General features: G+C 31.7%; 2 protein-coding genes across 3 annotated transcripts; one reads left to right on the top strand and one right to left on the bottom strand.

Annotated features, from left to right (window-relative positions):
* The first annotated feature begins 714 nt into the window (after positions 1 to 714).
* On the top strand, positions 715 to 9,735 carry LOC110664916 (phosphoinositide phosphatase SAC2). Its single transcript, XM_021824805.2, has 16 exons — positions 715 to 1,256; positions 2,233 to 2,437; positions 2,530 to 2,695; positions 3,423 to 3,642; positions 4,097 to 4,173; positions 4,381 to 4,568; positions 4,648 to 4,745; positions 4,880 to 5,013; positions 5,108 to 5,227; positions 5,641 to 5,998; positions 6,895 to 7,016; positions 7,166 to 7,279; positions 7,985 to 8,161; positions 8,411 to 8,587; positions 8,671 to 8,719; positions 9,148 to 9,735. Exons 1-16 carry the CDS (start codon positions 1,170 to 1,172, stop codon positions 9,250 to 9,252), a joined length of 2,397 nt encoding a protein of 798 aa, XP_021680497.2. The 5' UTR covers positions 715 to 1,169; the 3' UTR covers positions 9,253 to 9,735.
* Positions 9,736 to 10,015: 280 nt separating this feature from the next.
* Positions 10,016 to 11,983, bottom strand: LOC110664932 (40S ribosomal protein SA). Of its 2 annotated transcripts, none has more exons than XM_021824853.2 (5): positions 11,740 to 11,983; positions 11,337 to 11,599; positions 11,025 to 11,222; positions 10,502 to 10,712; positions 10,016 to 10,367 (listed from the first exon to the last, which is right to left on the bottom strand). In XM_021824853.2, the coding sequence occupies exons 1-5, from the start codon at positions 11,879 to 11,881 to the stop codon at positions 10,243 to 10,245; spliced, it is 939 nt and encodes a 312-aa protein (XP_021680545.2). In that variant the 5' UTR covers positions 11,882 to 11,983; the 3' UTR covers positions 10,016 to 10,242. The 2 variants fall into 2 exon arrangements, with proteins under 2 accessions (XP_021680545.2, XP_021680536.2); XM_021824844.2 differs by having other exon boundaries at positions 10,016 to 10,370; positions 11,740 to 11,982.
* Between the last annotated feature and the right edge of the window lie 2,303 nt (positions 11,984 to 14,286).

Below are 14,286 nucleotides of genomic sequence, written 5' to 3'. Positions count from 1 at the left end.
ATTTTTTTAATAATACCTCAACAAGAGGTTAGATATAATTGAAAGTGAAAGTGGTGCTTTTATATCTTTTAGGTGAAATTATTAACAAGTTGTCAACCAACCCTCTTAAATCTAACTACACCATCACAATAATTTTATTTTAATTTATTATAAAATTATATTATATATAATTAATTAATTAATTAATTAATTATATGTCTATTCACAATATATTTTTTTAATAATTAAAATGATTGCAATAATAATTTAAAAAAAGAAAACAAAGTTGAGAAAAAAAAATGGTATATAATAATATAATATATATTATGATTACATGCTCATACGCAGGTTAAGAAAGAGAAAGGCATATTAGCATATTCTTATTCACCATGACATGGGCACTCATAGTTGAGCTTTCATATACAATCATATAATTTTTAATTTTATTTTTAAAATATATTTTTTAAATTTAAAAAATTAAATTCTTTAATTTATTTTTTTTAAATATGAGAATTAATAATAAAAATTAATTAAATTAAATTTTTATAAATTGTTAATTTTTCAAATAGAATAGAAATTGAATTGATTTAAAATTGATATTGATTTGAAATTATTAAAATTAGAATTACACTAAAATTACAATTTGATTATATTAGAGAATATTAGAAAAATAAATTTAAATTCGTTATAATAAATTTAGAATAATTTCGGAACTTGCAAATTATAGACAAAACAAACTAAAGTCGTTATTTACAGCAAATTTCTCTTTTCAATTTTCCTCCTGTGCTTGCGGTTGCCGTGTCTGTTAACTGTCTACAGCCTCTCCTTTCTCCCTCTCCATCTCTTTCTCTCTCCTCTGCTTCTGTCATCGTCATCGATCTGCTCTCTCCTCCCAAAACGCTCCGTTTCTACTCGTTCTCTGGTTTGCTTCGCTCTCCACGAACCTCCTAGTTCTCCAAGATCACATTTATCTCTCAGTTTATGTAGTTTTTCTCTTTATTTTTAAGCTTTTTCTGTGTACTGTCACTGTGTTTATTTTTGTTTATGTACTTGAATATGAACAGAGCTAGAGATATGTACAGAGATATACGTGTGTTGTAGTGTGTGTATAGATTTGAGAAGCAGAGGTTTTGTTTCCGTTGAGAGTTGACCCGGGCCGACGAGTGCTCGGGGAAGAAGGTTAGATCCGTATGGACATGGAAACTAATTGGACCATCGGGAAACCCGACCCGAATTCAAGCTACTTGCAGAAATTCCGACTCTACGAGACTCGCTCGGTACAATCCTATTTGCTTGCGAATACTTTTCACTCAATATCTTATGTTTTAGTGATTTTGGTCTCGGACTTTTCATTTGTAAGTTTTGATTGCTGCGATAAGTCGTGTTGAACAATATATTTTTTTTATTTGCTTGTGCAAATTTTCTTTTGAATTGTGTACGAGTTTGCTTGCATAAGGTGAGAAACTTGTGGTTTTAGCTTTGATAAAGTGATAATTTGGATTGGCTGCATTGGACGTAGTTTAGATGATTGTAGACGTCGAATTTTTTTATTTGATTAGAGGTAACAGGGCCAGAAGGAATGTTTTGATTCAAGTTCTTGCTGTTTCTGTGCGTCTGATTGACAAATATTGGACTCCTTAGATGTTGGGTTCTTGTTTTATTTATTTATTTTTTCTTTCGTAATTCATTTACTAAATCTATATTGTGAAAATTATGCTATGGGATGAATTTTTCAGATGGTGTTTCTGGAATTTCCACTATTGTTTTGCTTTTCCTTCTTTTTTTTTTTTTTTTGTGAGGTAATGAATAAGGCTAGGATTCTTCATCTGTTGCTACTATTCATTTACTTTTAGGTTTTTCAATGATTTTTTATGAATTAGCTCCTTGAAAATATTTCTCCTTTCTCCTGAATTGAATTTTAGTTGAAAATGGTTAACAAATTTGACCTACATTGTTTGTGTTTATTATTATTGTATTAATTTTTATTTTACTTACTCTTTTGCCTACAATGAAATTGGTATTTTGATCATCTGTCGAGATTTCTTCCCAAGTACTGCAATTTTTCTGTATGACACCTTCCATTTGTTTACTGTTTATGTTTGCTCCTCTGTCTTTGCATTTGATTCACCAAATAGATTATATTTTTTGTTTTTATTTGTATAAAATGACTAATTTCCGTTGATTATGGAATTATAGAGTCATATATTATGACACAATTTTGATCCACTATTCATTTCATTTCCTATGCAACAGAATTTTTATATTATAGGAAGAGACAAGAACAGAACCTTTTGGAGGGTTTTAAAGATTGACCGTTTAGAACCATCTGAACTGTATATTCTTGAAGATTCTACAACCTACTCAGAAAGTGAATGCTGTGACCTCCTAAGGCGAATACATGAAGGGAATAAATCAACTGGTGGACTTAAATTTGTAACTACTTGCTATGGAATAGTTGGTATGTGTGCTATCTTGTTCTATCTAATCTCTTGTATCCATTTCATTATAAAGCTCATGACTTTTTTTTATAATTTTTTCTGGTGAAACTAGGTTTCATTAAATTTTTGGGACCTTATTACATGTTGCTGATAACAAAAAGAAGGAAAATTGGTGCAATTTGTGGCCATACGATATATGCCATCACCAAGAGCGAGATGATTCCTATTCCAAATTCTTCTATGCGGTCCAATATGACTAATTCTAAAAACGAGAACAGGTCTTTTGTCCATTCTGCATGTGAATGTAATGTGTACTTGGTACTTCTAAAGAGACCTATGAGATTGGTTATCAAAATTGTGCACTGTTCATTTGTAATTAGATGAGGATTTTGTCGTGGTTGTTTTTTTTTTTTTTTGTTTCATTAATTTTTGAGACAAATATTCTGCGTTGGGCATCGTCTATTAGAAGTAGACAAGTTCAACACTTTGGAGGTAATCTCTGTACTTTTTTTGTCAATGCACCCTTCAGTGTACAGTAATGATGTGAACTTCTCTTATTCAAACTTATTTGAGTTATTCTGGTGGTATAGCTTTATTCTTTTTTTTATTTTTTCCCTCCCTTTCTTTAGATGAAACTAGTAAAGGATCTAATTTCAGGTTATGCAATGCTAAATGCTACTGTTGCATCCTTCTTAGTTGATAATGTTGAGTAGTGGCTATTGCCAGTTGGTTTCTTGCATATGTACAGGGGCAATCTTCATTGCTGTTGTGATGATGTTAATATAACATGTTGAATGAGACAAGGTATCATCGGGTTTCAGGGGGAGAAATCACTTCCTTTCCTTTTTTTTTTCTCCATTTTTCTTTTCTTTCTTTTTCCCTCTTTTAGCTTCTTAGTTTAATTTTATTTGCCAGTACTTCAATAATATTCCTTCTCCCTTGATAATATCCTTCAACGTGCACTAACTTCTCTTGCCATTTTTTTTGTTCTTAATGATGATGTAGATACAAGAAGCTCCTATGCACAGTGGATCTTACAAGGGACTTCTTTTTCAGCTACTCATATCATGTCATGCATTGTCTTCAAAAGAATTTATGTAACGAGGCAGGGCAAGCTCACCATGAAACAATGTTTGTTTGGAATGAATTCTTAACTCGAGGAATCCGGAATAACCTCAAGAATACTCTATGGACAGTGGCATTAGTATATGGCTTCTTTAAACAGGTGCATTTTATTTTTTGACACTGCCTGTATCTAAATGCTCATAAATATTACATGCATAAAAAAAAAGCAGTGCCTTTGTATCTTTTTCTATTTTAGTGGGAATTGAAAAGTGTACTTATGTTCAATATCTGTTACATATGGTGGCAATATGATATTTTTCAATTTGCATCTTCTATGTTCCATCTTTTCACTACCTATGTCATTCGCCTCTATTTGAAGCTATCAAGGTTGCAATTTACATCCCAGTTTGAGTTGGGAGCCAAAGAAGTTACTTTAGCGAGATTAACTAAATTAAGTACATGGTCCTTTTGTAAGCCAAGCCAGTAAGGAAGTTAACTCCAACTTCACAATAATTTATCTGGCCTTGTGCTTGTTCCTCTTTTTTGGTAAATTCTAAGCATATTTTGTGCAAGCTTTAAATATGTTCTCTGCGGTTTCCTGATTCGGTATCCAGGTCAAACTCTCAGCATCTGGTAGGGACTTTAAGTTGACTCTAATTGCCAGACGATCAAGGCATTATGCTGGCACAAGGTACTTTTGAACTTTTGAGACTTGCCCACTGTATTATTTGAATATTTTAAACTGCATTATTTTTTTTCCATATCAGCTTTTATATTTTGGTATAAACTTCCAAAATATTGTATATATTAAATATGTAATTTATCTTCTTTTTTCCCCAAGTATTCCTGCTGCTCTTAACATGAAATTTATTCTTGCTTCCTATATTTTCTTGTGTAGATATTTGAAACGTGGTGTGAATGAGAAGGGTAGAGTGGCTAATGATGTTGAGACAGAACAAATAGTGTTTGAAGATGTTCCTGAGGGATATCCAGTGCAAATAAGTTCTGTTGTGCAGGATCGGGGTTCAATTCCACTTTTCTGGTCCCAGGAAACTTCACGATTGAATATTAAACCTGACATTATATGTATGATTTTGGCACGCTAAACTGTAATATTCTCTGTGGTAACTTTGGTAAGTATGATGATTTCTTGTTCTGTTTACAGTATCGAAGAAGGACCAAAATTATGAGGCAACAAAGCTTCATTTTGAAAATCTTGTAAAGAGATATGGAAATCCAATAATTATTTTGAATTTAATAAAGGTAGGCTCCTGCAACTATTAAGAGAAAAATCATTGTATGCATGTTCATATTTGTTTAAGTTCCTTGGCATGTAACTAGATTTATGGTGTCTTTGACATTCTTATCATCTTTGGAGACTATTTTTATGTTGCCAGACACATGAAAAGAAGCCTCGAGAAAGTATACTACGTTCAGAGTTTGCTAATGCTATCAGATATATAAATAAAGGCTTATCTGAGGATAAGCGCCTAAGGTTCCTCCACTGGGATTTGCATAGACATTCCAGAAAGTACTAAGCTTGCATTAATCCCTCCTTTTTTTTTCCCTTCTCCAATCACTTTTAGTGTTATTAATGTGAATATTATTTGGTTGTTTTTGAACAGAGCTACCAATGTATTGTCACTTCTAGGGAAAGTGGCAGCATATGCATTGAACTTGACTGGCTTCTTTTATTGTCAAGTTACACCAAGTTTAAGACCCGTGGGGTTTTTGTATTTGTCTCAGTAAGTTAACACTTTGGCTGCTAACTGCTCTACATCATTTTTTTATTTACTTTCATGACAAGGATTTCTCTGAGCATCCTTTGTCCTTTTAAACAATCGTTTGGCATTGCTTTTGAGCCTACTTATAATTAAGGTTGTTTGATTTATGCTTTGTTGAATTCTAATGGCAAGGATTCTTAAATATCATTTATTATTCAAGGTTGGTGCTTCTGCAGCTTGTGGAATGCTCTTAGATGTTAATATTTGCAAAGGAGGGAAAAAAAACTAAGAAAATATAATCCTGTTGAGAAGTGGCTTAGGGAGAATACTCCATTAGCAACTTCTCATGTTTACAAAATTGCTATGATCTCACTATCATTTCTGCTTAATTCTTGCTAGCTACTTATGTTGTTGGCAATGCAAATATTGTCCAGGAAAAATGATGATGAGTGCTTTCTCAAAAATCCTTCCAATGAAAATGACTTGGGAAGGAATTCGGACTCAGGAATTGGCAATGTTGATTCTGAAGCAAATGAAAATCAGAGTGTCAAGGCCCCCATGTTTCAAAATGGGGTGCTAAGGACTAATTGCATAGACTGTTTAGATCGCACAAATGTTGCCCAATATGCCTATGGTCTGGTGGCTCTTGGTCATCAACTGCATGCTCTTGGATTTATAGAATCACCAATTATTGATTCAGATAATCCATTGGCGGAGGATTTAATGGGGATTTATGAGACAATGGGTGACACACTTGCACTGCAGTATGGTGGCTCTGCCGCACACAACAAGGTAATCCTTTCTGAATAAGGTTGAATTTATAATTTGTGCTTTTGTAGATATTACAAAATGCAACTGGCAACAGAGATATTTGCTTCTAATATGTTTGCCAGTAGGGATGTGTATTGCCTTTGAACTTTTGTTTGATGAATTTAATGAATTTGTTTCATCTAAGGTTATAAACTCATGGGTGTAGCTGTTGCTCGTTAGTGAATGGTAAAGAAGTGTAGAATTTTAGAATCAGTAAAAGAATTATGTACTGTAATTTTCAATAAATATATTTTAAAGTGATGCAAAAGCTCAATCTAGTCCTAAAGATATAATATTAACTAGCTAATGTGGTAGTGCCATTCAAGCGTTCAGCATGTGCATGCTGTGTAAAAGATTCAAATGAGTATAATCTATTCAACCATGCCAACTGGTGGTTTCATTATGTCTGAGATTTGATTTAACAAAAGTAACTTCACATCCAGTCATCTATTTGGCTGTGATGAGCAAAGAACAAAAGAATTTAATTTTCAATGTCCACACCCGTCCATCAGCGATGAACTAAGCAAGCTGAGTTAGGACAGATTATTTAGTGCAGGAAACAATTTATATATTATCATTAATATTACTGGTTAATCATTTTAAAAGTAAAACAATTGTATGCTTTTCCTACCTTTTTTCTTCTCAAAATAATTGATTTGTCCACCCCTTGGGATATTTGTAGATTTGCAGTTGGAACTCTGTAGGCTTAAAGAAATAGCTCTTTCTCTAGAATGAAATCCAGTTGAGATTGGGCTGCAAGTTGCCCCTTGGCATACTGGAGAGCCTCACTTGTTCCTTTCTTGTTTGGATGCTTTGATTTCTCTAGACTAGAATTCATTGGCTCCCATTTATCACTGTTTTGAAATGATGTTAAACAGATATTTTCGGAAAGGAGAGGACAATGGAAAGCTGCAACTCAGTCCCAAGAGTTCTTTAGAACTTTACAGCGATATTACAGCAATGCATACATGGATGCTGAGAAACAAGATTCCATTAACGTGTACGTTAAATAGGCCTATTTTTCAAAAGCATAAATGTTTGTTTCTGTAATAGAAGCTAAAAGGCGTTCGCAAATTGTGTTTTTGTTATGAGGTGCACTGGCATGGGAAAAGGTTACTTGTTTAACCTGACATCTTAATTTTGAAGCAGATTCTTAGGTCACTTCCAGCCACAACAGGGAAAGCCAGCATTATGGGAATTGGATTCAGATCAACATCCCAATGTTAGAGGGCATGGTCCTGGTTTGGTTGATGAGGGTGCTAGGTACTATATTCCTCATGATTGCAAATTTTCTCTATTGTCAAAACTTTTGTTCAATGGCAAACCATTCCTTAGTGCAATATTGTGGTTTCCTTGAAAGTGCAAAACAGTTCAGGAAATTATGTTAGTAGATTCGCACATATTGCTTTTATCAGATAGTGGAAAAAATAATCAGACAACCAAAAGAGACATTTGGGGATTTTTAATGTAGGAGAGTTTTTGTCATAATCAAAGCTCTCAGTTTTCATTCAAAAGTTTGCTTCTATGTCTTTGATCTTTTATCTAAAAGTTTTATGAAATAGAGTATAGTTAAGAGGAAAGCATACAGAAGTCAATTTAGTAATAATATACACATGTATCATATAGATCACAAACCTCAGTTTATTGAAAATATGCCTCTGTACTGTGTAGATCCTGTTCTGGTGTTGTGTACGGATAAAGTTGTCAGCTTAAAAGCTAATTGTTTTCTTTTGAGTCTCTTCTTTTTTTTTTTTTTTTTTCAAGTTCTTTATTGTTCTTGAATCTTATGAAATCAGTCTGTCATTTATCTTGAAAATTGCAGTTGTTCATTTCATATCTCTGAGATTTTGTGTGCTATTGTGTCAGAATGTAAGACAAACTGATGATAGAGTTGCTATTACACTTGATAATTTCCAAAACCAATTCCTTTTGTGAATAACTCATATCATTAATTTCTGTTCTCTTCAGTTCATTCATTAAGAGATCACTATCAGATGGCAATCTTCTTTGTGAAAGTGACTTACTTGTAGCAGCTACCAAGGTTGGACATAATAAGACTTTTTCTAAGGAGCTAGTAGTTAACAAGGGTCTTTCAGATTCAACTCCAGAGATCTCCACCTGTGAAAGTGACATATCATATTCTAGGTCTGTTTATATCACATCTCCATACATGTTACATCACCACATCCCTTTTACCCACAGTAAAACACATGGTAAAATAGCATATATAAATGCTAATGACATTGGAAAACCAGGCTTGTAGGAGTAAACCAATTTTTCAAATTTAGCATGTAACAATTACATTAAACAGTCAGTAAATTTGATGTTCATGAACTCTGATGAGAGGGGCATTCAACTGCATTACTGCTAATTGAAAGTTGTTCGTCAATTTAGGTATACTCCCTCGATGCCTCATAGGCAGCTTTTTAAAGATATGGGAGAAGATGAATACTTTGAAAGTGATCATATTTGCTATGATGAACATGGGGATGCATGTAGCTGCTCAAATTTTCTTGATTTGGACTGGCTTTCTTCATCAGGGAATTCTTGTGAAGAAGATCCTTTTGACAGGTAGTTTTTATAGTTCCATCGAGTTCAACACAGTGGCTTATAATTAATAGTCAATACACCCACTGATGGTCTAATGGTTGCAGGTCAATTGCTGGCCTATCATCTGCTAGTGAGTCTGGATCTAGCTTGAAGGTAAGTATCGAATATCTTAGCACTTCTGCCATAGTGGTTCATGCGTGTTGCTCTGTTTGAGGATCCTTATAGATGATGAATCTATTTTAACGCATATTCTTTAGGCAGGCTGTACTTATCAGGTTCTTGTTGAGAAAAGTACCTTAGTAAATATATTAATTAGAGTATTAAAATTAATTTAAAATTAAAATTAATATATTTATTATAAAAATATTAAAATAATAAAATAATTTTTCAAATTGTATTTTTCAACATCTAAAATAAAGTTTTTTTGAAAAGTGAAAAACGCTTTTTGACATCTAAACTTCAATGCCTAAGGAGTTTTAGACTTTCGCTTGTTTTGCACCAAGTGTAAGAAACTTATAATTTGTCTGGATAGTTTGTATCTTGATTTCCTACATTCATTAGTTTCAAATTTTTACCTACAGGGAAGAAATCGAACTGGGAATGACCTGTCTTCCGAAGACCTCATGGGTGGATTTTCAGAGCGGTTTGTGCACTGGGTAACACATGGGGAGACACTTTTCCAATAAGTAAACCTTGAGTTTGCGATGATAGTAATTATTCGATCCATTATCTCTTTGATCCCATCCGAAGGATGTGGATTACAAAAACTGAGAATAAAGAGCAGGAGAACATCCTATAGATAACAGTACCGGCGTTTCATGAAGCTAATGTATTTCTCAAGTGTTGCAACAGTTGCAGCATTTGTTCAATTGTGCGCCTCCTGAGTCCAGAATGGTATGATCGAGTAAGCACAACGCAAGAACATAGCTAATTCATTTGGAGCTCTCAGATCCTCCAATCTTTGTGGAATATACATATACACACTCCCTAGCTTATAGTTTAGGTTATATTGTCATCAGTGCCAACTCTTTTGTTTATAAATGCGCCCATAATTGACAGCTTCTTAAATAGTCGATGGCGACAACACCGTCATCAATTGAGGGATAACCTCACAGTCGATTAATTCATATACAAATATTTAACTCTGGAGAAGGGAAATCATTCAACAATTGTGTTTGTTGCAGTTTCCTATATTCTCTACAACTCTCACTTTCCTCCCTTTCCAGTACAAGTAATAAAATTTCTGGTGATTTATGCCCAACGCGAACTCGCTGAGTGGTGCAATTTCCAAGTCTTACGCAAATAAAAACTTGCATCTCAAACAGCTAAAGGACAGGCAAAAACTGATTTTTTGAACACAATAAATTGCCCAAGTAGACCTCTCAAATGCCATGAATTGGCCATGTATCATAGTAAACATAATAGTTGCAGTATTTTGACAATCGGACAAACTTTCAATCGGTGTAGTCATAATTCCATTCCACCTTTTTCCACATAATATATTTGTCATTCACTTTATCAACATTCAAAAAGCTGGAAAATTTAATTATTGAAAATAAGAAAATAGCATCACTAAATAAGGTAAATGTCAAAACTTTCAAAAACTTTGATGTTCGTAATCCCTCAAAAAAACAATCTAATAAATATTTAATATGCATAAAAAAATTTCTCTTGCTTTACACATCCCAGCCAGTAGGAGCAGGGGTGGTGGCTGCTGCGCCTGCAAATTGCGGTGGAGGAGCTGCAGCACCTGCAAATTGCGGTGGAGGAGCTGCAGCATCCCATTCTGTGGAGAATCCACCTGCTGTTGAACCCAAAAAGAAGTGGATCAGAAGAATAAACAAAGAAATGCTGTTGAATAAAAATAGCATGGAACTTCTTTAAGTATGTGTGTGAAACGACAGGAGCTCAGAGGGTGCTTGAATAACTTATTACCTTGATCTGGATAGAAGTTTTCAGTAGGAACAGCAGCAATAGGCGGTGGAGCTGCTTCAGCAGTCCATTGGCCCTCAGCAATTTGGGCGCCCCACTCAGCGGTAGAAAGCCCATAATCAGCAGAAGGTAGTGCATAATCAGCAACAGGCACCGCTTCCTCTTCTTCCTGTTGCTTGGTTTCCTCAGGTTCCCTGTAGAAGAACAAGTCCACCTGCACATGCAAAATAAATAAATGGGAATGTAATAAACCAAAATAGAAAAACAACTGACGCCAACTTATGCAAGCATTTCAACAACTGTAAAAAAAGTTTAAACCAGTGCATACAATTCAATGAGAAAGGAATATAATAGAACTTCTTCATATACATATGTATTATGAAATGCCTATGTTTAATACAGGCACATAAACTACACGAATGAGAACCTTCTAGCTATGTATTTGTATACAGTGGCATTTCCATTAAATGCAAAAAATTTCCAATGCCATTAAATGCAAAAAATTCATCTGATAATATGTATGTACCATAACATCCCACTTATGCCCTTGAGGAATAGTGCCACGCATCTGCAGAACCATTCTTGCCAGCAGCCAAAATAGGCATCCAATACTGTGCTTTCCTTTGTTATTAGCAGGAATACCGATATCCACATATCGCATGGGAGAATCCGTGTCACAGAATGCAATAGTGGGAATGTTTCCATGAGAAGATTCCTTAATAGGCTGCGCGTAGTGTATAATAGTTAAAATTTGGTGTCAAGATTCATATAAGAAACAAAAGATTCATAAAAATGACATTCACACTGAGCTTAAGGTCACGAATAAGGCAAGATTCACCTGGTGATCAGTCCTGGGATCAGTGAGGATCAACAGACGAGGCTCACTGAAAGATGTTTGGAGCTGGTTAGTGAATGTACCAGGAGTGTGCCTTCCGGCAATAGCATGAGCACCAGTGTATTGAGCAAACTTGAGGACTGCTCTTTGACCATAAGGCCTCGCAGACTGGACAATAATGTCCTGCGGGTTCTCAATGGCAACAATAACCCTAGCAGCCAGTTGAAGTTTTTCCCAAGTCTTCCCAAGATTGATAATATAAATTCCTAGGAGAGGAAAACCCAGTATTTCACACCAACACCCATATGTATGGAAGAGAATCATTTGCAGCCAAAATATTCTACTGATCAGAGATCTCCTAATAAGATAATCAATCTTACATATGTATATAAGAGAGAATATATACCATCATTGCGGCGCTTGAAAACATAGCGTTCCATCTGGAAGTCGCAGTTCTTAGTGCCGAGGTGAACTTCGGCTGCCAACATCATCTGTATATCCAATTCCTTTTGGGACAGAGTCCGTGTCGGTGCTGCTGCCGTCGCCATGGCTTCTTTGCAAAGAGGTTGAGAGAAGGAACAAGGGAAAGTGTGGGACAGAGAAAGAAGAAATAGAAATGACCTAGGGTTTTCACAGTGTGGCTGTCTGAGTAGAACTAGGGTTTTTAAGGACTGACGCAATTATGGGCCGTTCTTGGGCTCCTTCATATTTGGGAATTGCCCAAATTTAGATGGGCCTGAAATCAGGGTTTATTATCAAACTAAAAACACTTAAAACATATATATTGCTAGAAAACACCATTTTAATTACATTTGATTGATAAATAATTATTGTTTTTATAGATGGCCACTCTTATGTTTACCCTAAACCAAAGACCAAATATTGATATATAATTATATTTATTATTTGCACGTTAATGAAAGGAAAAACATTATATACTTGTTATTTATTCATGTATACCAATCATATATTTATTTATACTTTATATAATTAATCTTTATTTGAAATAATTTTATTTTAAAGATTCTTGTGGGACAAAAGTTTTTTAAATATTTAAGTTTATTTGGAAATAAAATTTAAATAATATAATCATTTATATTTCATTTGAGATTGTGATTAAAATTGATATCAAAAAATATCTTTTAAATACCATCTATAATATGTAAAAATATATGAAACTTTAAATGGATAAAAATACCCTCATATATTTAATATAATTATTTGATTTAATTACTATAAAAATATTAATAAATTAATATAGAATTCTAATTGAATAAAATTTAGAAATACTAATCTAATAGGAAGTAAATTACTAATATGTTATTTGTATTTATAAAATATAATTAGATTATTAGGAATACTAATATAATAAGAAGTCTATCTACTAATATTATGAATTTGTTATTTATATTTTATAAAATATAATTAGATTATTAATGAAAAGCTAAACAATATTAAAAATTCAATAAAAGTCAAATTAATTAATATATCTTTCATAAAAAAAATCATATTAAAAAGGGTAAGACTAAAAATTATTATTAAAGTTAACATTTTATATTATATTATATAAAATATATTATTTCAATTATAATGGTATATAAATTTTGATACTTGTTGTTTATACACGTAATTACAAAATGAGTTACTAATCTTCAATTTCTAAAAAAAAATCTATTTTTCTTGTTTATTTTTATTTTGATGTTATTTTAATATGTAAAAAAAAATATTACGTTAATTTCATATTGATTGTCCTAAATTATCAACTTTGAATTTTAAGGTGAATAAATTTTAAAATTTTTATCTTTAGGTTTAAAAAAAGTTAAGTTTTTTAATGAATTTTAATATAATTTATTTTTTTAATATAGATTAAATATTATTCAATTTGATAATAATAGTTTTATAATTATGATAAAATTAAATAAATTAAATATATTTATCTTTTAGATAAAAATTTGTAAAATTTAAAAATAATTACAAATTAAAAATAATAAAATGCACTTTGCGTGAATAAATTTATCAATATGCCCACCAATTAAATGGTTTGAAGAAAAAATTACATGTTACTCATGGGAAACATTTATCTCAAACTATTTTAAATATTTAATGAAATTTTAATATAATTTTAATTTTTACACTATAATTTAAATATTATTAAATTCTTTAATATTTTTTATAATTACATAATAAAATTAAAAAAATTGAACATATTTGTATTTTGGGAAAAAAATTATAAATTTTTGAAAAATAAATATAAATTAAAAATAATAAAAATATTCAATATTTAAAAAGATTCACGGAACAATATTAAAATTTAGGTTTTCTAGCTTTTTTTTTTTTTTTTAATTTCTTGCCTCTTGAATGGTTAAAAAAAATTTGACATATTATACAAATGGTTTATTTAGAGTTTTTCTTTTTTTCTTTTTTTGCTTTTTAGTTTATATCATTATTCGTAAACGTAGAAAATGATATGAGAATAAAATCTTTAGCAAATAATTTTTTAATTGATTTTAAATATGTTTGTAATTAGATTTTTTTTTTGTGTTACATATTATGAACAGTTGTAAAATTTAAGACTATTCCAAAATTATGATAATTTTTTATAATTATTCTTAATAAATTTTTAAAATAAAGAACATTATTTTTATTATTTGAGGTTAATTTCTTTTTATAAATCATAAATGTTTATGACATATTTGTAAGCATTATAATTAATAATAAATTAAATATAAATTATGTGAAAATAAGTACGATAAGGTAACAAATTTTTCATTGAAAAATTTTAAGTAATTAATTAGTTATGAGTATTTTTACTATTATTTTTAATTTTTTTTTATAATTATCACTCAATATATTAAAATAAAATCTAATTTATCTACACAATGTAACACCCCTAATTTTAAATTTATTATTTTGTGGGTAAATATTAATATTTTATTTTATTTAAATTTTAGGA

The sequence above is a fragment of the Hevea brasiliensis genome, chromosome 6 (assembly GCF_030052815.1).
Source record: "Hevea brasiliensis isolate MT/VB/25A 57/8 chromosome 6, ASM3005281v1, whole genome shotgun sequence".
NCBI classification, from domain to species: Eukaryota; Viridiplantae; Streptophyta; class Magnoliopsida; order Malpighiales; family Euphorbiaceae; genus Hevea; species Hevea brasiliensis.
The sequence above is the reverse complement of the archived record's forward strand: the minus strand, read 5'-3'. Positions and strand labels throughout refer to the sequence as shown.

What these genes read in the sequence shown, in the direction of transcription:
- LOC110664916 (XM_021824805.2), top strand. Translation starts at nt 1,170, where the DNA reads ATGGACATGGAAACTAATTGGACCATCGGGAAACCCGACCCGAATTCA. An exon ending in TATATGGCTTCTTTAAACAG is followed by an intron (nt 3,643 to 4,096) that starts GTGCATTTTATT and finishes TTCGGTATCCAG; the next exon opens with GTCAAACTCTCAGCATCTGG. An exon ending in TTGGTTGATGAGGGTGCTAG is followed by an intron (nt 7,280 to 7,984) that starts GTACTATATTCC and finishes TGTTCTCTTCAG; the next exon opens with TTCATTCATTAAGAGATCAC.
- LOC110664932 (XM_021824844.2), bottom strand. Translation starts at nt 11,881, where the DNA reads ATGGCGACGGCAGCAGCACCGACACGGACTCTGTCCCAAAAGGAATTG. An exon ending in TTTCAAGCGCCGCAATGATG is followed by an intron (nt 11,600 to 11,739) that starts GTATATATTCTC and finishes TTCCTCTCCTAG; the next exon opens with GAATTTATATTATCAATCTT. An exon ending in ATCCCAGGACTGATCACCAG is followed by an intron (nt 11,223 to 11,336) that starts GTGAATCTTGCC and finishes CACTACGCGCAG; the next exon opens with CCTATTAAGGAATCTTCTCA.